General features: G+C 46.2%; 1 protein-coding gene across 2 annotated transcripts in view; it reads right to left on the reverse strand.

The window, feature by feature from the left end:
• The window catches only part of LOC121270737 (microsomal triglyceride transfer protein large subunit-like), a 95,581-nt gene that overhangs the window by 66,591 nt on the left and 5,632 nt on the right, over positions 1-23,358 (reverse strand). For both annotated transcript variants that reach the window (XM_041176116.1, XM_041176117.1), the window contains exons 2-5: positions 21,967-22,157; positions 19,703-19,846; positions 18,603-18,710; positions 7,560-7,676 (exon numbers count right to left, since the gene is read on the reverse strand). In XM_041176116.1, coding sequence (XP_041032050.1) covers positions 7,560-7,676; positions 18,603-18,710; positions 19,703-19,846; positions 21,967-22,157 — 560 coding nt within the window. The remainder of the gene's footprint in view (positions 1-7,559; positions 7,677-18,602; positions 18,711-19,702; positions 19,847-21,966; positions 22,158-23,358) is intronic.

The raw sequence follows: 23,358 nt of genomic DNA on the forward strand, positions 1-23,358 counted from the left end.
GCTCCTGTACTCTAATCCTCTCGCTATGAAGGCCAACATACCATGTGCCTTCTTTACCGCCTGCTGCATAAATAGGGCCCCCTGTGCCAGAGTGATAATTGTAATGCATCTAGATGTCCATGAAATGAGGATTAGCCATGAACTTTCTTCTGTGAAGCACGAATTAGAAATAAAGTGCTGTGAGAGTGCAAACAACAGCTTCTGCACTGGAATGCACTCTGCAAATATCTATGGCCTCCTGATGATATCAATAAACATTGTCCCACTGACAAGTCCCCTTGTCTCACCCACAGCTACCGAAAAAGTTCCAACGTTTATAACCCCACTTGCATTTTGCAGGGTGGATTTGTGGAATTTTACAACCCGAATATTCTGCAGGAAGGGAAAGAAACAATCATCTGCGACCCAATGTTATAGACCCTTTACTGGCTACAACTTTCAGGGCATCAGCAGAATGAGATTCAGATTCACCGGTTCAAAGCGTGATTAATCCTTTGCTTTGGAACGACGCTAAAACCAGCCAGCTGTGCGCTAGGGATTTGTAAAGGTAGAGATACAGACCTGTTAAACGCATCAGGAAATTTATCTGAGGAAGTAGTGCGAGAAGGTTGAGCATCAGATCAGTCGCATATACTCTCCGCCCACTATTATTCAGCTCCATTGACATCAATGCTCTGTGCCAATGGCCAAGACAAGTTTCCACCCCATTTGCATTTGCCCATTGGTCTCTTTAAGCTAAATAATTATTCAGATGCAGGGAATGGCGCTAATATCTACGTCCAATTCCTTCCCCTTGACTCCTTGGGACTGCATTTTTCCTCTGGGTTGGGACTGTTTCCGGGTCCCAGACTTGCTCCCAGCGGAAGCCATCACTAATTGGGATTTTACATGGGGTAGCTCCCTCCCTCCAACCTTAATTGGCATGGAGACAGTTTCCCTGTCCAATTAAGGACAGTGGGCGGGTTCTCGAAGCGGGACAGCCAATCTGAGGCCTTCCAGCCTCAAAAGGAGCAGCAGGCCTTAACTGTAGGTAAGAGAGGGGCCGCTTCAACATGGAGGTGCCCTGTCTCCAACTTTTTCAAATCTTTAATTCTAAAATGGATTCAGCAGCCAGGCCACCACTCTGAGGTCTGTGGGGCGGTGGGTGCAAGTTGCCGAGTCAACCTCCTCTTATTGGCCTCAACGAGATTCGTTCATGAGCCTGATTGGCTAGTCAGCACATGGGGGCAGGTAGCCCCATGGCCTAATACCTGCAATAATGGCCCATTGTTGGGCTGGAACCAAGGGACTGGCACAACCTGGTGAGGCCTACAAATCCAGAACCTTGTGTCTATGCACACAGCTGCTAAATATCATCTAGTGCCTTATCCAATGGACCGCTGTCAAATTGACTGTGACAGACCAATTGACTCTGGAGGTTGAGGGGGAGGGTGTGGGGAAGGGGGTGGCGGGGGAGGGGGAGGGGAAACAGAAATCTCATTTCCACTCGAAGGGGCCCTCCCCAGTTCCCACACTCGCACTTTCTGCAGGCTTCACTAGACAGCGATTAAGAACAGGAACTCATCTCTCGAAAACCAGCTGAGACTAGCCGCATTCAGCAGCTTGAATCACTGACTGGAGACCTGACAGTGTTGCGGGCTCAAAAACAAAACCAAAAATGAGTTACAGAAAGTAGCAGGCAATACGAAAGTGCCATTGGCATCTCCGACTGCATTAACTACAATTATTAACTCCCATTTTAATTTTCTACCACAGAAACATAATGGCCATCATTAAATGTTACCCCCTGTATGAAAGGACCTGGTAGCTAAAGGACAAGAGGTGCTGACCAGTCTGAGAGTGCAATAGTCAAGTTATATTTCTGTATCCCATTGCTCCACCTGCTGTTTATGAGCAGAGCTGCTAATACCCTTCTGTGAAGTAAGCCGCAAACATCGTGTTGCTAACTCGGGTTGGATGTATTTCGTCACTGATGCCCCTTCCCCATCCACCTCACCTGCGGACTCCCACTGTTGCCCATCCCCATCTTCTCATGTCAATTGAAAAATGAACAGACCCTTTGTTATTCGGTTGGATTGTTCTTGACTATCAAACAGCTTGTTTCTTAGGGAGAGATGGCAGCATTGTGGTAATGTCACTGGACTCAATGCTTATGCCCTGGGGTCATGGGTTCAAATCCCACCATGGCAGCTGGTGGAATTTACTGGAAATAATTAAATAAAACAGTAATTGATAGTGACAGTGCCCATGAAACTATTATCGATTGTTGTGAAAATCCATTTGCTTCACTAAAGCCCTTTAGGGGAGGAAATCTGCCATCCTTACCTGGTCTGGCCTACATGTGACTCCAGACCCACAGCAATGTGGTTGACTCTTAACTGCCCTTTGACACTCAGTTCAAGGGCAATTAGGGATAAGTGCTGACCTTGCCAGTGATGTCCTCATCGCATGAAGGAATAAAAAGAAAGAGGTTGTTTCCCCTGGCTGGGGAATCTAGAGGGCTAAAGTCTCAGGATCAGGGGTCAATCATTTAGGACTGAGATGAAGAGAAATTTCTTCACTCCAATGGTTATGAATCTTTGGAATTTTCTAACCCAGTGGTTGTGGATACTCTGTGGTTGATTTAAGGCTAACATAGAGAGATTTTTAGTCTCTCTGGGAATCAAGGAATATGGGGAGTAGCGAGAAAGTGGAATTGAGCAAATTAGCAGCGTAGATCCTGTTAAGTGGTGGAACAGGCCCAATGGGCCATAGGGGGTTGGGAAGAGGGGTTGCTGAGTGAGTGGGGACGAGGGGGTTGGGAAGAGGGGCTCCTAAGTTGCGTGAGTATGGGCTTGAGTTGGGAAGAGGGGCTGCTGAGTAAGTGAGTGGGAGGATAGTTGGGAAGAAGGGCAGGGTTGAAACCAGATTGACCACCCGGCATTGACCTTGGCACTGGAAGTGACAATGGCAACCTCAGCCCTGTCGACCCTGCAAAGTCCTCTTTACTAACCTCCGGGGGCTAGTGCCAAAATTGGGAGAGCTGTCTCACACACTAGTCAAGCAACAGCCTGACATAGTCATCCTCACGGAATCATACCTTACAGGTAATGTCCCAGAGACCACCATCACCATCCCTGGGTATGTCGGCAGGACAGGCCAAGCAGAGGTGGCGGTACGATGGTATACAGTTGGGAGGGAGTTGCCCTGGGAGTCCTCAACATCAACTCCGAATCCCACAAAGTCTTATGGCATCAGGTCAAACATGGGCAAGGAAACCTCCTGCTGATTACCACGTACCGCCCTCCCTCAGCTGATAAATCAGTGCTCCTCCATGTTGAACACCACTTGGAGGAAGCACTGAGGGTGGCAAGGGCGCAGAATGTACTCTGGGTGGGGGACTTCAATGTCCATCACCAAGAATGGCTCAGTAGCACCACTACTGACTGAGCTGGCCGAGTCCTAAAGGACATAGCTGCTAGACTGGGTCTGCCGCAGGTGGTGAAGAGGGAAAGACATACTTGACCTCATCCCCACCAACCTGCCTGGCACAGATGCATCTGTCCATCACAGTATCGGTAGGAGTGACCACTGCACATTCTTTGTGGAGACAAAGTCCTGCCTTCACATTGAGGACACCCTCCATCATGTTGTGCTAAATGGGATAGATCTCGAACAGATCTAGCAACTCAAGACTGGGCATCCATGAGGCGCTGTGGGCCATCAGCAGCAGCAGAATTGTACTCAAACACAATCTGTAACCTCATAGCCTGGCATATCCCCCACTCTACCATTACCATCAAGCCAGGGGATCAACCCTGGTTCAATGAAGAGTGCAGGAGGGCATGCCAGGAGCAGCACCAGGCGTACATAAAAATGAGGTATCAACCTGGTGAAGCTACAACACAGGACTACTAGCGTGCCAAACAGGATAAGCAGCAAGTGATAGGCAGGGCTAAGCGATCCCACACCTAACTGATCAGATCTAAGCTCTGCAGTCCTGCCACATCCAGTCGTGAATGGTGGTGGACTATTAAACAACTCACTGGAAGAGGAAGCTCCACAAATATCCCCATCCTCAATGATGGAGCCCAGCACATAATGCAATAGATAAGGCTAAAGCATTTGCTACAATCTTCAGACAGAGTGGATGATCCATTTCAGCCTCCTCTGGAGGTCCCCAGCATCACAGATGCCAGTCTTCAGCCAATTCAATTCACTCCACATGATGTCAAGAAATGGCTGAAGGCCCTGACAATATTCCGGCAATAATATTGAAGACTTGTGCTCCAGAACTTGCCACACCCCTAATCAAGCTGTTCCAGTACAACACTGGCATCTACCCGGCTATGTGGATAATTGCCCAGGTATGTCCTGTACACAAAAAGCAGGACAAATCCAACCCAGCCAATTACCGCCCCATCAGTCTACTCTCCATCATCATTAAGTAATGGAAGGAGTCATCGACAGTGCTATCAAGCTGCATTTGCTTAGCAATAACCTGCTCACTGATTCCCAGTTAGGGTTCCACCAGGGCCACTCAGCTCCTGATCTCATTACAGCCTTGGTTCAAATATGACAAAAGAACTGAACTCCCAAGGTGAGGTGAGAGTGATTGCCCTTGACATCAAGGCAGCATTTGACTGAGTGTAGCATCAAGGAGCCCGAGCAAAACTGACTCCCAAAAATGGGAATCAGGGGGAAAACTCTCTGCTGGCTGGAGTCACACCTAGCATAAAGGAAGATGGTTGTGGTTGTTGGAGGTCAATCATCTCAGTTCCAGGACATCACTGCAGGAGTCCCTCAGGGTAGTGTCCTAGGCCCAATCATCTTCAGTTGCTTCATTAATGACCTTCCTTCCATCATAAGGTCAGAAGTGAGGATGTTCGCTGATGATTGCACAATGTTCAGCACCATTTGCGACTCCTCAGATACTGAAGCAGTCCATGTCCAAATGCAGCAAGACCTGGACAATATCCAGGCTTGGGCTGACAAGTAGCAAGTAACATTCGCACCACACAAGTGACAGGCAATGACCATGTCCAACAAGAGAGAATCCAACCATCACACCTTGATGTTCAATGGCATAACCATCACTGAATCCACCACTATCAACATCCTGGGGGTTACCATTGACCAGAAACTGAACTGGACTAGCCATATAAATACTATGGCTACAACAGCACATCAGAGACTAGGAATCTTGCAGTGAGTAACTCACCTCCTGACTCCCCAAAGCCTGTCCACCATCTACAAGGCACAAGTCAGGAGTGTGATGGAATACTCCCCATTTGCCTGGATGAGAGCAGCTCCAACAATACTCAGGAAGCTCAACACCATCCAGGACAAAGCAGCCCGCTTGATTGACACCACATCCACAAACATTCACTCCCTCCACCACCAACGCACAGTAACAGCAGTGTGTACCATCTACCAGAAGCACTGCAGGAATTCACCAAGGCTCCTTCGACAGCACCTTCCAAACCCACAACCACCACCATCACCATCTAGAAGGACAAGGGCAGCAGAAAGATGGGAACACCACTACCTAGAAGTTCTCCTCCAACCCACTCACAATCCTGACACTGCCACTGGGTCAAAATCCTGAAACTCCCTTTCCTAACAGCACTGTTGGTGTACCTACACCACATGGACTGCAGCGGTTCAAGAAGGCTGCTCATCACCAGCTTCTGAAGGGCAATTGGGTTCGGGCAATAAATGCTGGCCCAGCCAGCGAAGCCCACATCCCATGAATGAATAAAAAAAGGGGGCTGCTGAGTGAATGAGTGACTGGGGGCATGAGGAGGTTGGGAAGAGGGATTGCTGAGTGAGGGAGAGGAGCAGGTTGAGAAGATGGGCTGATGAGTGAGTGAGTGTGGGTACGGGGTTGGGAAGAGGCACTGTTGAGGAGTGAGTGAAGGGGAGGGGTGTTGGGAAGAGGGGCTGTTGAGTGAGTGACTGCGGGGGAGAGGAATTAGGATGAGGGGCTGTTGAAGAGTGAGCGAGGGGGAGGGGGTTGGAAAGAAGGGCTGCTGAGTGAATGAGTGAGGGGGAAGAGGGATTTGGGAAGGGCTGCCAAGTGAGTAAATGGGGGTAAGGGGGTTGGGAAGAGGGGCTGTCGAGGACTGAGTGACGGGGAGGGGGATTGGGAAGAGGGTCTGCTGACTGAGTGAGTGAGGGGGAGGAAGGTTGGGAAGAGGGGTTGCTGGGTGAGTGAGGGGGAGGAAGGTTGAGAAGAGAGGTTGCTGAGTGAGTGAGTGTGGAGGAGGAAGGTTGGGAAGAGGGGTTGCTGAGTGAGTAATGGGGAGGGGGATTGGGAAGAGGGGTTGTTGAGTGAGTGAGTGATGGGGAGGGGGATTGAGAAGAGGGGTTGCTGAGTGAGTGAGTGAGGGGTAGGAAGGTTGGGATGAGGGGTTGCTGATTGAGTGAGTGAGGAGGAGGGGGCTTGGGAAGAGGCGTTGCTGAGTGAGTATGGGGGAGGAAGGTTGGGAAGAGGGGTTGCTGACTGAGTGAGTGCGGGAGAGGAGGGAGCTATGAAGAGGGGCTGCTGAGTGAGTGAGTGGGATGAGGGAGGGGAGAGGGGCTACTGAGTGAGTGAGTGGGGGCAGGAGGGGTTTGAGAAGAGGGGCTGCTGAGTGAATGAGTGGGGGGAAGAGGCAGTTGGGAAGAGAGCTAAGTGAGTGAGTGAGGGGGGAGAGGGGTTGGGAACAGGAGCTGCTGAGTGAGTGATTGAGGAGGAGGGGGGTTGGGAAGAGGCATTGCTGAGTGAGTGAGTGGGGGGGAGGAGGGAGCTATGAAGAGGGGTTCCTGAGTGAGTGAGTGAGTGCGGGAGAGGAGGGAGCTATGAAGAGGGGCTGCTGAGTGAGTGAGTGCGGGAGAGGAGGGAGCTATGAAGAGGGGTTCCTGAGTGAGTGAGTGAGTGCGGGAGAGGAGGGAGCTATGAAGAGGGGCTGCTGGGTGAGTGAGGGTCAGAGGTTCATTGATATATCTATGAGCTAGCAAATGTTTTCATAACATGTGTTCAAAATTTTGTAATTAGTTTCTCTTTCATATCATTAAAAAACCTAGCTAGAGTACTGTGCACTGCTTGCATCCGATCATAACACATGGCATCAAACTCTTTGTCCCTATTGGAGCTTTTTCAATCGTAACATTTCCAAAACATGTGGCCATTGGAGGGGCAGTTAGAAAAGAAACAGGCTGTGGGGGTACTCAACAAGTTGGTAAATCTGAAGAGGGTTAGAAGGCCAAAAATGTTTTGAAACCACTGGTGCACTCTACATCATTAATAAATATGGTGAAGCCTCATTGTAGACCCTTGTTAGATACCACAAGTTATTTCCTTCCAATTCAAGTAAATACCCATCGCCCCAGCTCCCTGTCAACTGTATAACCAATTCCCTAATCAGGTGAATATTTGCCTTCAATTCAATGAGCTTTCATTTTAGCTAATTCACCTTGGTGGGTCAGGTAACTGCGGTACAGACTGAGACAAATGGATATTCAAGTTGATGTTAGTAAAGATAAAACACCGACGTTGATTCCGAGTTACATCGACTGATCAGTGAAATGGAACATACCTGATTGGATGCACCAGATCCAAACTCTGGTCTCTCGCAACTGTGAAGGTCTTTGATCTTGGTCACCTGGTTATTGCCCGTCTTGTAGGTGACTCTGCAGTTGCCAGATACATCAACCTAAAAGGAGAACAGATTCGATAAATAATCAGTCGGTCTGTCCTCAATGGCAAAAAAGCAAAATACCAAAACCCAAAATAAAAACAGAAAATAAACACGAGAACACAAGAATTAGGAGCAGAATAGGCCACTCGGCCCCTTGGGCCTGCTCTGTCATTCGATAAGATCATGGCTGAACCCCACTTTCCTGTCTGCCCCACATAACCCTCAGCACCCTTGTTGATCTAAAACCTGTCTAACTCAGCCTTGAATACATTCAATGACCCCGGCTCCACTGCTGCCTGGGAAAGAGAATTCCACAGACTAATGACCCACTGAGAGAAAAAACTTCTCCTCATCCCAGTTTTAAATGGGAGACCTAATTATTAAACCATGTCTCCTAGTTTTGGATTCTCCCACAAGGGGAGACATCCTCAGGTAGATAACCTTGCACCTGAACCCCACATTGACCTGAAACATTAACTCTGTGGCCAGGAATTTCCGGGGGATGTGACGTGTAGGCCTTAAAAGTCCATCGATTTTTGGTGGAACCGGATGATCCCGGCCTGTTTCTCTCTCTCCACAGATGCTGCCTGACCCGCCGAGTATTTCCGGCATTTTCCGGTTTTTATTTTTGGCCCTCAGTAGATTGGCTGCATCTGAGGGAACATCCTGCGGGGCAACGCTCGATGTGCCACTCCGAACTCATCCAGAAGGAACATCTGCAGCTCAGACTGGCAGCTGCCTTTTGATAATTGAACAACAGAAAATTTGACCTTTAAAAGGTCTGTCAGCTCTGAAAGCCTCATTACACACGGTGGAAAGAAAGATGCGCCGATGCCAGCCTAGACAGTTCTTAAACCTGCCAAACAGCTGACGTCTCGAGTGAGGAACAATAGCTTGAGAATGGCCCCGAGTGTGGACCCTGACAGAAATCCTGCGCTCCCTCCTGGAAGTGTTCGTTTGTAGGCATCAGACAAAGGGATGGTGTATTCAGAGAATGATGCAGCACAAGAGGAGGTCATTCAGCCCATTGGGTCTCTGCCAGCGTTTTGAGGGAGCTATCCAATTAGTCCCACTTCCCTGCTCTCGCCTCTTAGCCTAGTAAATCTTTCCCCTTCATGTATTCGCTTTTGAAAGTTGTTATTGTATCTGCTTCCACTACATTTTCAGGCAGTGCATACCAAATTATGACAACACACTGAGTAAAAATGTTTTGTACATGTTGCTACTGGTTCTTTTGCTAATTACCTTCAATCAACGCCCTCTAGTTACTGAGTCTTCTGTCACTGGAAATGGTTTCTCCTTATTTACTCTATCAAAACCCTTCAAAATTTTCAACACTTTTATCAAATCTCCCCTGACCTTCTCTGCTTTAGTTTCTCTATCTCTGCACATGAGTGAAAACTTCTAACCATCGTTCAGTAAATCTCTGTACCCTCTCTCTAAGGCCTTGACCAGAACTGGAGGCCATAAATATAAGGTAGTCACTAATGAATCCAATAAGGAATTACAGAGAATCTTCTTTACTCAGTGAGTGTTGAGAATGTGGAACTCGTGACCACAGGGAGCAGTTGAGGCAAATAGTATAGGTGCATTCATGGGGACGGCAGATGAGGGAGAAAAGTACTGAGGGATATGTTGATGGGGTTAGCTGCCGAGAATTGGGAGAATTGTGGGCTTGGTGGATCAAAAGGCTTGTTTCTGTGTGGTAAATATTTGGTAAAGTCTGGTGCCCAGAATTGGCCATGATACTCCAGCTGGGACATAATCAGCATTTGGAAAGGTTCAGGATAACTTCATTGCTTTTGAGCTCTATGCTTTTATTTATAAAGCCAAATATCCCATTTGTGTTTTTAGCTCTCTAAACTTAATGGCCCACATCTTCCACAGGGCAGCAATCATTATCACATCACCACTCCGCTCAGACTTTTCCTCTCCGCTGCTCCACATTTCTTGCTGGGTCTTCCGAGCCCAGCTTCTCCAGGAATGCAGAGCACGGCATTCCTCGGAGAACTCCATCACAGCGCTGTAACACTGGAGGAAAGACAAAGCACCTTCCCCCAACCCAGCCACCTTGCACAGCACTAGCTGCAGAATGGTAAGTTTAAATGTCCGGTGTGAATGTTAGCGAATGGGTGAATGAGTGAATGGGTAGGGTGGGTGAGGTTAAGTGGGTAGGGGAGAAGGTGGGTGAGGTGGCAGGTCAGTAGGGTGGCAGGTGGGTAGGCTTGTAGGAGTGTAAGGTGGGAGGTGGTTAGGGTGGGAGGTTGGGAGGGTGGGAAGGTGGCAGGTGGGTAGGGTGGTATCTGGGTAGGATGGTTAGTGAGTAGGGTGGCAGGTGAGTAGGGTAGTAGGTGGGTAGGATGGTAGGTTGGTGAGATGGCCAATGAGTGAGGGGTAGGTTGGCTGGGGGTAGGTCGGGTTGTTGGGGAGGGGGGGCGTGTAGTTGGGGTTGACAGGGGTTAGTCTTGTCTAGTTGGGGTTAGTCAGGTGGTCGGGAGGAGGGGTAGTAGGGTCGGGGCATGGGCTAGTCGAGTCAGGCCAGGCCAGGGGGCAATTGGGTGTCAGTGAGATGTGGGTAAGTCAGGGTGGTAGTCAGGGAGTTGAGGGGGGAGTCATGGTGGTGGTCAGTGTGAGTGATTGAGGGATCTGTTCTATAGTTACCCCAGAGTTGGACTAGGATTTTTCTGTTTAACAATTCCTGGGTAACCACCTAGGCAAGCACCCCGGAACTATCCAAAGTCTCAAACTCTGGTTCAGAGTCAGAGATGTTCAACGAGGGTCCCAGGGAGCAGGGAAGTTCCCCATTGGGAGTTCAAACTTTCCACAAAAGTCAGCACATCAGGACTTCTGCAATGTCCCAACACACATCCTGGGTCGTTGATCCAGGGATTGGAAGATCTGGGCCATTGTTAGTACAAATATCTATTTACTCATATTGTCTGTTTTCTATTTTCCACTATGTCTCTACTTATAAAGCAAAGATTCTCTATTTTTTTTTCGGAGTATTCTCAACTTGTCCTGCCATCTTCAATGATTGTGTACCAATACCCCCAGGTGTCTCTGTTCCTGTGCCCCCTTTAACATCGATATTGCCTCTTCTCATACTTCTTAATAAAATGAATCACTTCATCTGCCTTTATATCAAACTTCATCTACCATGTGGCTGCCCACTGTACCAACCTGCCCACCTTCTCCCGAGACATGTTACTATCCTCCTCATCATTCTGCTCTGATGCCCACCCAGGGTAAAACAGTCCCTCTCCCTCCCCCTCCCGCCTCTAACCCTTACTTTCTAATCTTAAACATGACAAACACTCAACAGGGTGAATAGGCAGATCTGGGCTCGCTTTAAGGACTTAACAATTGAGTTTAACAACTTCTGATCTTACCCACCAGTTCCACTTTCTCGAAGGGAGCAGGTTCTGGAAAGGGAGGGCAGCTGCAGGAGGGCCACTGGGAGTGGAAGAGGGTTCGGGCTGGTGCTAGGGATGGGGATTCGCTGTGGGTACACAGCGGTGGGTCGGGGGGATGTTGGCTGGTGGTTGTCCGGGGATCCCTCTACACTCTAGTCAATGGGTGGTCCGCACCCTCAGGGTCTACCTGCCTTCCTTCATCACATTAATGGGCCATGGAACCTCCTCTTCTTTGCTGGATTTACTATGCTTCCCCCTCCTCTGCTATTTTGCTATTAATTGAATTTATTATTATTTTGCTATTAATTGAATTTATCTATTAACTTATTAATTGAATTTAAATTCTACCATCTGCCATGGTGGGACTTGAACCCATGACCCCAGTGCATAAGTAGTACAGGTCCCAGTGACATTACCACTACACCACTCTCTCACCCTAAATTTTTCATTAAATACTTAGCAATGGGAGACGAAGAAACGTAAGCTGTTTGACAGTCAAGAACAATCCAACCAGGTAACAAAGGGTCTGTTCATTTTTCAATTGACGTGGGAAGGCGGGGATGGGTAACAGCGGGGGTAGAGAGGCAGGGTGGCTAGGGGAGGGGGATCACTGATGAAACACATCCAACCAGAGTTAGCAACACGATGCTTGTGGGAACAGCACAGAGAATCGGCCCAGAAGCCACAGACCCTTTTTACAGCACTAGCTGCGGCATGCCATCTGTGTAAGTGTCCCACTTTGAAAAGCTACGGAGAGAAGGCAAGTGTGTACGGTCAGTGGGTAAGTGGGTAGGGTGAGTAAGGGGATAAGGTGGGTAAAGGGGTTGGGTGGGTAGGGGTTAGAGCAGGTAAGGAGGTAGGGTGGCAGGTGAGTGAGGTGGGTAGGGTGGCAAGTGGGTGAGCTGGATAGGGTGGCAGTGGGTCAGGTGGGTGAGTTGGATTGGGTGGCAGTGGGTCAGGTGGGTGAGTTGGATTGGGTGGCAGTGGGTCAGGTGGGTGAGTTGGATAGGGTGGCAGTGGGTCAGGTGGGTGAGTTGGATTGGGTGGCAGTGGGTCAGGTGGGTGAGTTGGATTGGGTGGCAGTGGGTCAGGTGGGTGAGTTGGATAGGGTGGCAGTGGGTCAGGTGGGTGAGTTGGATTGGGTGGCAGTGGATCAGGTGGGTGAGTTGGATTGGGTGGCAGTGGGTCAGGTGGGTGAGTTGGATTGGGTGGCAGTGGATCAGGTGGGTGAGTTGGATAGGGTGGCAGCGGGTCAGGTGGGTGAGTTGGATAGGGTGGCAGTGGGTCAGGTGGGTGAGTTGGATAGGGTGGCAGTGGGTCAGGTGGGTGAGTTGGATTGGGTGGCAGTGGATCAGGTGGGTGAGTTGGATAGGGTGGCAGTGGGTCAGGTGGGCGAGTTGGGTTGGGCCAGGAGGAGTTGTCAGGTCAGGGGCTAGTCTGGTCGGGTTAGGGGGTAGTCAGGTGGCGGGTCGGGTCAGATTGGGTTGGGTGGGGAGTCAGGTCAGTCATGTGGGAATTGGGGGGAGGGGGGTCAGTGGGTAGTCGGGGGGTTGAGCGGGTACTCAGGTAGTGGAGTCAGGTCAGGTTGGGTCCGGTGGAGTCGGGGGTCAATGGGAGTGTCAGGGGGTGGTGGGGGGTGGGGGAGGTCAGTTGTATATGTTTTAGACTAGATTCTTTCTAACATTTCCTGAGTCACCATCCAGGCAACTGAGTCAGAACCTTCCGAAATCTCCAACTCTCAGATTTGGAGACTTTTTTGCAGGCACCTGATGAGCAGCAGAATTGTCCATCAGAAGTTGAAACTTCCTGGGTAACTCTCATGGAGTCCTTGTGCTGGGACTTTCAAGGGGCATAGCTTCTGGGGTATGTCCGGTCTCCAACCATCTGGAGACCGAAAGATCTGGGCCAACTTTACATCTTAAAACAAAGTACACGTTTTCTACAATAATGTGAGCTACACAACAGACCCAGATGCGCTGCAGGCTTGGTAGCTGACCGATGTCGTTGCCTTGGTATTAATAGGCTATAAGCTTATTGAAACCATTGTATTGAAATAAATGAAAACAATACTTTTGATGCAAACAACTTTCAACACAAGGCAATTAATTTCTACATTCTGCTTCCAGTGCAGTAATAGCTCTCAATTTATATTACATTAAGCAGGTTAAAAACATGAATGAGCCCAGGTAGTAAAGACAAACCCAGTGGATCCTCCTCAGAACTCCTACTTCAACAGGACTCTGCTGAACCATTTTAGACTGAAGCAGAAACAGCAATTAACTGACAATCACATTCTGTTAAGTACAGAAGCAAATTTGTCTACATCCTGATCCGGCAAGGGAACTTAAGTTTACTTGCCAACTTCTGAGTCAAACCAGCAATGGCACATGCGCCTTCCCCACAATAAACCTGCAGCCTTGGCACATGTACAACCTTGGGATTTCCGTGTACCTGAAGCCCAAACTCTGAGCATGTGTGAAACTCCATGCACAGGAATGAACCCAATTTCAGGCCATTCTGGGAACACAGGTGTAAGAGAAAGCCAGTCAGCCCCTCAACCCTGTTCCAATTCTTAACACTTGCCCTTTTACCAAGCCTTTCCAGAGGCAGTAAATGAACTGACATATCTGCAAACTTTAGACCACCACACAGCACTGCAGAGTGGCTGAGCATCGACTGCTATCTACAACGACAATGTGAGCACGTGTGCATGATACATATACATGCGTGAGTACGCTTGCATGTCCATACATATACATTGGTGTGTTTGTGTATGTCTGTTGTTATGATCACAGCTGATGTTATTCACTGAGCAAGACAAATTACCGAGGGAAACTTGTTATACTGATCACAAATATTTTTTTAACATTTTGGAAACAAGGGAGAAAACTACTGATCCCAGAAGCATAGAATCCCAGTAACGCTTTTAGGATTTTAACATTAAAAGATTTATTAACGAGATAAAAAAAATGTAAGCACACTAGATTAAAATGACACAGTTAAAATAATATTGCAAAACATTCCCCTGAAAGAAAACCCACTTGGTCAGAACATACAAGTGAACTACTTGGCAACAGCTCCCTTACAGATTTTTAATCTTAAAAATCCAGTAATATTACCCAAGGAAAAACTGCTGTTATTTTAGTAAAGTATACTACATGACTTCTCACTGTCTTCCACTCTGCTGTGGAAATCCAAGTTAGTTCAGAAACAGGCTGCTTTCTGAAAACAAAGACTTTTCTGGCTTGAAGTTGTAAGGCTGCTTCAAATTCATAACTTTTCTCCACAGGGCTGGTCTCAGGACATCTCCTCCATACAGCCACCACAACTCAACTAAACATCTTTCCTTACATAATTTTTTTTTCTTTTCATCTTATACTCCATTGTCCTAAGCAGATCTTTGAACTCAACTTTTCTAAAATATAAAACTCTTTCTTGTTTCCTATTGCCTTCACTTTCAGGTCAAATAAAATTTAATAACCTTCCCTTGTTTACTTATGAAACCATTGTAAGTTGTAAAAGTCCCTTGTCACTTCTAAGCTAGCCTTTGAAATTTAACAGCTAAAAAGTCAAGTCCTTACCCTCTTTAATGCAAATTTTAAAACCCAACCTATTTACTCATTTATTCAATTTCACCATAGCCTTTCATTACAAATGTATGCATCCAGCACCTTTACCTTTCATCTCTCAATTCCCATAGACAAGTTGTCTTTACGAACGTTCCCCCGTTTAAATAATTATGGACACACACACATACATGACACACACACATACACGACAAACGCACATACACGACACACGCGACACACGCACATACACGACATACACAGCCTTTTGGTAGTACAGAACTTGAGTACTGCTGAGAAAAGAGACATGTTGAAACTTTCATCTTGCACTCACCAGGATCCTTTGCAAGGATACCAATATAAGGGGAAAACAATAACTTATACTGTATGTGAAGAGTGTGCTGATTGGCTGACAAGTGGACTCTGACTGGTAGAGGCTTTGCCATGGGGAATGCACCCAGGGTAGTGACTGACAGTTAACTATTGAAGGATGTTTGGCACTCTCTTCACATACAGTATAAATTGTTGTTTTCCCCTTACATTGGTATTTTTGTACATGGGATAGTGGAAATCTGAAACTCTCACCCCCCAGAAAACTGTTGCGGCTTGGGGGTCAATTGAAACATTCAAAACTGAAATTAATAGGGTTTTGTGAGGTGAAGTGTTAAGGGATATGGAACCAAGGGCAGAATTGAGATACAGGCCAACCATGATCTAACTGAATGGTGGAATAGTCTTGAAGGGCTGAATAGCCTACTCCTGTTCCTAACTTCTTAAAATGAATTGATGTCAATGTGGACTGGGGGGCAGGCAGAAGTCCCATCTCAAGGTAAACAATCCCACCTTTAAGTCAAAGAAGTGACTAACTAACAAGTACATGATTAATTGCACAGCAGGAACTCACCAAAGCTCCTTAGACAGCACCTTGGAGAACCACTACCGCTGCCATTTAGAAGGACAAGGGTGCAGACACATGGGAACACCACCGCCTGGAAATTCCACTCCAAGCCACTCACGCCATACTGACTTGGAAATATATCACCATTCCTTCACTGTCACTTGGTCAAAATCCTGGAACGCTCTCCCTAACAGCACTGTGGGTGTACCTACACCACATGGACTGCAGCGGCTCAAGAAGGTAGCTCACCACCGCCTTCTCATGGGCAATTAGGGATGGGCAATAAATGCTGGCCTAGCTAGCGGTGCCCATATCCTCTGAATGAATTAAAAAATATTATATGAGCATAATCAAGCATGGCACAAGACACAGCTGTGGCAGGTACAGGCATCAAGCCATTCCCTTTCTCTTTGACTCTATCCAACCTGTTAAATCAGCCAAGGATAGGTTTTACCAGGTTTCGCACACTCCTCTAAAGATAAAATGAAAAACCACAAAACATCTCAAAAATCTTAAGTCTGACTTTACACCTTGTCAACTGGACCTGAGTGTAATGTTCCCCATGGTCCCAACTGTCTGGACTCATTACTTTCCACGCATTATTCAATCTATTCTAACCTCAATAAACCATAATACTATTGCTGGCTGGGTTTTCAATCAGCTCTTTTTAACACTGCACGTTGAAAGGAATGTGTCGTGAGAAACAGAACAAAAATATACTGAATATAAACTTTCAATTGTACTGAACTGTCTTGACCTCCACAGAATAAACATGCTAAAAGCTGTTGAAATGTGCTCAAGATAAAGGCTTTCAGCTTTAATCTACATTAGCTTCCTTGCACATAGTGTGTACCATCTGCATGTTTTATTCACTCCCGTATCACACTCAGCTGTAAAACCCAGTTGTTATGAAAGGTATCATCTAGTTAATGGATCTTCTGTAGCATTTTTCGCAGTAGGTCAGATAATATGCCAATTTGTAACAACAGAAGTCTTTTACTATTCTGTGCACATAAAAAAAAACTATCTTTTCAACATTTACGAAAATGTTCACACTGGCACAACTGGACCTCTTACTGAAGCGGAGACAACCCAAATAATTTCACTATTCATCAGGCCTCCCCTTCCCACAAACCTCATTTCTTCGTCTTCGCTAACTGCAAGGCTCAACATAAAGTTCAAATTTGGGATTTGAAGGCTGTTCTTAGATCAGGGGGGCAGTGAGGGGAGAATCTTCTAACACTTTGCTGGGCAAAGGCAAATCCTGTGGTTCGATAGGTAGTCGCTTGCTTGCCTCAAGCCTCTATGAACAACGAAAGACACAGGGCTTTCTGGACAGCACAGAAGCAGATGGATTAATTCTGGATTGCTCTAGCCAGTACAGACACAATGGGACGAATGGCCTCCTGTCACACTGTCAATTTCTGTGGCTCCGCAAAATAAACTAGAAAATGGGGCCTTAATTTTGCCAGTGCTGCTGTCACCATTTTGAAAAGGGCTCAGCCCCCTTAACTCATTCTTTTTTCTGCCACAGAAAGTCTACATAAGGAGGCTGAACAAACCTGACCCCAGTGATGTGATGTTACTATCACACTCACTGGATCTATGCTCAGGCTTTAACTGAACACACGCATTTGTCCTTCCAGACGCCCATACTCACTATATACAAGCTGCAAAAAGCGTTCTCCAGTCCACAGTTTTATTCACTTTCTCTCAAAGGTCCTTCAGTATCCTTCAGTATTTGATCCTCCTGTGTGGCTGATTATGGAGGTGGTTTAACATTACTCACAGATTTTACACAAATACTGGTTGAACCAAAGAAGGTCATTACTGCATGTGACAGGCAGGCAAGCTGTTAGCAGGTCCCTGGTTTCACACAGTTTACAGAATATGCAGAATTGCTGGGTGCCCGTCAGCAACTTTGGAAACGTATTTCTATAATGACACTCGCCAATCTGGCAAAATCGCTTTCGGTGGCGCTTGTGCAGAATGTTGCTACTGCAGTCATGGGATTGTAGAATCACACCGGCGACCGTTTGGCTATGGTGCCTGTGCCTTCTATCCAAAAGAGCAACCCAATTAGTCCCACTCCAGTGTTCCTTCCCCAAATCCTGCAAACGTTTGCTTTTTCAGCAGAGATCCAATTCCCTTTTGGAAGATGCCGCTAAATTTGCTTCCAACGCCTTTACAGGTAGTGCTTTCTAGATCATTACAAGTTGCTGAGTGAAAGAAATTCTCCTCATCTCTTTCCCCCCCTCCCCACCGAATCCCAGAAGCCTTCTTCCCCCAATCTGTGCACTCTGGTTACTGACCCTCCTGCCAACAGAAACAGTTTCTCCCCATTTACTTTGCAAAACCCCTCTATTAAAACATACCGGAACATTCTCTAATCTAAGGAGAACAACTGCAGCTTCTTTAGTCCCTTCAAATAACATATGAACATAAGAAACAGGCGCAGGAGTAGACATGAGGAAAAAATTTATCACCCAGAGGGGTGGAGGGTGTCTAGAATTCACTGCCTATTTTGGTGGTGGATACGCTCAATTCATTTTAAAAAGGCACCTGGATTGGCACCTGAGGTGCTGTAAACTGAAAGGGTCAAGTGCTGGAAAGTGAGATTAAAATGAGTGGCTAGTTTCTTTTTCCTCCTTTTTGGCCTGCGCAGACATGAAGGGCTGAATGGCCTCTCCCTGCACCGTTACCTGGAAAAACTCAGCAGGTCTGGCAGCATCGGCGGAGAAGAAAAGAGTTGACGTTTTGAGTCCTCATGAGGACCTGCTGAGTTTTTCCAGGTAATTCTGTTTTTGTTTTGGATTTCCAGCATCCGCAGTTTTTTGTTTTTATCTCCCTGCACCGTAGCTTTTCTAATGAGGAGAAACAAAGTGCAAATCACGTTTACATAGTGACTTCCATCTCTTTCAAGATATCCCAAAGTGTTTCATGTGCAACGAATAGCTTTTGAAGCACAGTCCCTATTGTTACCTAGGCAACTGCAGTGGCCATTTTGTGCACAGCAAGGTCTCGCAGGAAGAGGGCACCAGAGAGAAAAAACAAAATGTGTTACCTCGGTGACTGTCCCCGAATTCATCTGCAGCTGGAAAAGACTGACCAGGCCTCGCTTTAGGTTTAAAATTAACCCTGTTTCTCCAGCAGAGCCATACAGAGCCTCTACCTGAAAGAAAATGAAATAAATTACTCCTGAAAGGCCCCAAATTTCAGAAGCATTAATCTGTCAGCTTTTGTCCAGTATGACTATGAATAACCAATGACAAAGTCCAGACAAGTTGCCCATAAGTTGGTACACCATTAATAAACAACAATTACAGCTATGAAAAAGAAATTGGGGTTAAACCATCAATATCACAGTTTAAATTTAAACATGGCACTGCCACAAGTTCCAAATAACTGGGAGATACTCATTTATAAAATTTATATTAAGTAATGTTTAGGTTTCATAAACACAAGAACCCAAAAAATCTCCTCATCTCAGTCCCAAATGGCCAGACTGTGACCTCGCGTTCCAGACTCTCCAGCCAGTGGAAACATCCTCCCAGTATGTCACGCCCCTTAAGAATTTTGTATGTCTCAGTTAATCATTTCTCGTTCTTCTCAGTTCTAGGAAACATAGGCAGAGTCTACTCAACCTATCAATTGTTATTGACCAAAGAACCAGTTAACAGACGTGAAGTTTGTTTCGAGCATTAGTGAGAAACACCTGATAGTAAATTGGCAACCCGTTTTAAACCTTCAACAATGGGAAAGAAAACTGGAGTGGAGGATAAAATGGGTCCTGGATTTGCTATTGTCCATTTTGTGCCATTGGCCAAGTCAAATTTCATTCCAAATCTGTTTTTATGATGTTGGCTTAGGGAAAAATGTGGGCCAAGGCACCAGGAGTAATCCCTCACTCCACTTCAAAAAGTGCAAGAGACTCTTTTACATCCACCTTAACAAGTAGGCAAGGCCTTGGCTTAAGATGCCAGTTGAAAGACGGTACCCTCCTACAGTGCACCACACCCTCGGTACTTATGTCAGCCTGCATCGTGGGCTCAAGTACTGGAGTGTGGCTTCAACCGACAATCTCCTGACTTAGAGGCTTAAGCTCTACCTCAAGCTGACACTTGTCAAGAGTTTTATCCCAATTAAAGAGGGAAAAGAAATTACCTTTCCAGAATTCCAGTGAAAGATTACAGGCTTTTTCAATGTTGCCATTGTTGAAGGCCCCAGCAAAGCCTCAACATGAACATTCTTGAAGATGTTTTGGCCGTCCGTTCGTTCTGACACATTCAGCAGCTTTACTTCATGTATCTGTTGACCAAGGCAGAGGGGGACACAGTGTAAGATTATAATTTTAACATACGCCTTATCAAGAGATAGAGTGTCCAGTGCCTTGACTAATTTGCTAGAGTGCTGCAGACCCAAAGTACTTTTCAGGCCTGTCTAAAATCACAGAGCTCACTATTTCCTAAACAGACACTAATTGCATAAAATCATAGAGTTATACAGCCCAGAAGGAGGCCATCTATCCATTTGTACCTGTGCTGCTTCTCATTGAAGCTGCTTCCAACAACCTTTCACTCCAAGTTATCTTAACTTGCTGTGTATTTTTTTCCCTTAATCACTCCTGCTGTTTTGTCAGTTACCTTAAATAAGTCTTCAACTGTTGAAGAGTCATTCAGACTCGAAACGTTAACTGTGCTCCTCTCCGCAGATGCCGCCAGACCTGCTGAGTTTTTCCAGGTATTTTTATTTTTGTTTTGGATTTCCAGCATCCGCAGTTTTTTGCTTTTCTCTCCTTAACCTTCTCTGCTCAAAGGAGGAGAATCCTGGTTTCCCTAGCCTTTCCAAGAAAATGAAGGATTCCAGCTAGTAGAGAAGATCATTAAAGTGTCCAGAAGCCATTTCAAAGCATTTCAAATGGAAATCAAATCTGAAACTTACGAATGCTTCTGAACTGTTAAGTGATATGAGCATTGTTATGGACAGGGACTGGAGGGAACTGAAACCATTGTCCCTCTTTCCATTACTGTGTGTAATCAGTGTATTTCTGGAAAGGAAGGTGGGTATGTCTCTCAATCTGTGTGTGTGTGTGTGTGTGTGTGTGTGTGTGTGTGTGGGCAATCAGCAGCAAGCTTTTGTGGGTTTAAATAAAGTTGGTCATTTACTCACGCATTCACCCTAAAAGTCTAAATGCAATGACAGACACACAGACACACACAGACACACACACACACACACGTCATTTTTATTAATTACTGTTTTTAATGTAACAATTTATTGTTATGACATTGCTGTACTTTTGCTCAGCAATTGTTTCTTTCCTTGAAACCTCAGCTTATTTTTGAGATTCAGTTTATTGTTGTGCCAAGCCTAATCTTTCTGAAATTTGTTCATCAGCCCCTCGAGTCAAAAAAATATGCAAATGTGGCCACCTGAGTTAAAAGGTTGCACAAGCCTGTTCTACACCATCTAAGTTAAAGCTTATCCACCACCTTAAACACTCCCTCCCTCCATTACTGGTGCACAGTAGCAGCCGTGTGAATCATCTAGGTAGTAGCAGTGACTCGCCAAGGCTCTTTCGACACCATCCTTCAAAACTGCGACAGCTGCCACCTAGATAATCAAGGACAACAAGCACATGGGAACATTATCAGCTGAAGTTCCCTCCAAGCCACTCACCATCCTGATTTGGAAATATATCTGCCGTTCCTTCACTGTTGCTGGGTCAAAATCCTGGAACTCCCTCCTTAACAGCACTGTGGGTGTACCTACACCACAGGGACTGCAGCAGTTCAAGAAGGCAGCTCACCACCACCTTCTCAAGGGGCAATTAGGGATGGGCAATAAATGCTGGCCTTGGTATCGTGACTCACATTCAATGAATGAATAAAAAAAGCCGCCTTTCATTACTGTGTGCAGTTGGAAAAATCTAAACAACAGTATAAATACGTGGAATAATGTTGCTGGCACTGCACCCTGCCCGAGACAGAGCTCGTCAGCAGGAGGGGTAACTAAAGTCATTACCGGGTATTAGATGGCTGTGAACAAGGCACTTCACATGAGAGTTAGCAAATAAATGTGGCACCCAAGCCATGTAAAGTGATCTCAGGACAGATGGCCACAAGCTTGTTCAGAGTGGTAGGTTTTAAGGGGTAGCTTAAAGGACAGAGGTGGAGAGACTTAGGGAGCAAATTGTAGAATTTAGGGCCTGGGCAGCTGGAGGCATGGCCACCATTGTTGGAGCAATGAAAATATGGAACCCGCTGCAGGCCTGAATTGGAAGAGTGCGGAGATCATGAAGGTTTGTCGGGCTGGAGGAGGTGACAGAGGGAAGGGGAGGGTGAGGCCTTGGTGGGGTTGAATCATTCCAGTGACTCAGTCTGCAATCATCCAGCTCTCAACCTCCAGAGAGAAAGTCATGTACTTACTTGCAACTGAATCAGCTGCTCGTGCTGGTTGCTGCTATTCTCCCAAACCACACCAAGCTCAAGGGCAGCTTCGATCCTGAATCCTGATCCTGGCAATGCTGCTCGGCTGGACAAGGTCTCCAATAACAAATCCACATTGTACTGATATGTAAACGTTGCACTGGATTTATATGCAAGGCCTACAGCTTGTGCTAAGGCAGAAAAAGAACAAAGTTACTACAGTTTGTCTAAACAAGCATTTGTTGCAACAACTACATATTTAGATGATTGCTTGGTATCCATTCTTCAACAAAGTGTGTTATCTGTTGCAAGTGTGCTTTGAGATCACTAGCTTTTCACAACTGTTCAGGATTTGAATAGGATAGAGTCCATAAGACTCTAATAAAAACCTTAAAGATGCTTCACATTTCCCTACTAACCTTACTGTAAAGCTCCAAGCTTCCACAATTGGTAGTCCCCAGGTTCCTCTTCATAGCTCCATTGGCATCCTAATGATTTTCCAGACTTCAGTTAGAATATTTCCTTTATTGTACCCAAAAATAGATCCAATATTGTTTTAATTCCAGTGAAACTACTTCAGGGATGACACATAATTATGAGATGAGATAATGACATATGAGGTTCAAATTGAAGAAACCCAATGCAAGTATTTAGCCCCAGTTAGGCTGCTGTTTAATTTTGGGCTGAGTTTTCGGTATGATCCAGTTATAGCCTTGAGTGTTGGTCTGAGATGTCCCACAATCCAGTGGGAGTTGAGCTTTAACAAGGTGCATGAGGGTTATCCAGTGGAAGAAGTTGGGCACCTTGGGTACCAATTTTGGACTTTAGACTGTAAGAAATGTGGCAGGGATAATCTTTAAATGACGATTTGGAATTCCAGCTGTTCAGGCACGGGAAGCCTCAGAGACGACCGAAGGCCGGGAATCTTCCTCAATGGAGGAAATCTTGGGCTCATGGAACAAAGAGTATACACCTTTAATATGAGATACGTGGGGCAAAAGATTATCAACTTTGCAATTGGAGTCTTGAATGTCCAATCTATGAGAAAAAGCTTTCAGCAGCAGTTCTATACTCTGGCTTGTGACAGTGGAAGTCTTCAGCTATCCTCCAACACACCTGGGGTATATTGATACGGAGACCCTGCGTGGTAAGGGTATGTAGAAGAAAGAAGGTTTACACAATCTCTAGAGTTGGACCATCTTGATGGTGGGTGATTCTTGGACCCACGCTATTTATTGAATTAGATGTTTAGTGTGTGGGGTAGAGGTTGGCAGAAGGCATTTTGATGCTGTGTTTTAACAAGTGTTGATGCGGCATGAATATAGATGAAATGGTTGAATGAAGGTTGGCTTGGACTGGATATTGTTGATTATCCCTCAACCTGATCGCTTC

The sequence above is a fragment of the Carcharodon carcharias genome, chromosome 28 (assembly GCF_017639515.1).
Source record: "Carcharodon carcharias isolate sCarCar2 chromosome 28, sCarCar2.pri, whole genome shotgun sequence".
NCBI classification, from domain to species: domain Eukaryota; kingdom Metazoa; phylum Chordata; class Chondrichthyes; order Lamniformes; family Lamnidae; genus Carcharodon; species Carcharodon carcharias.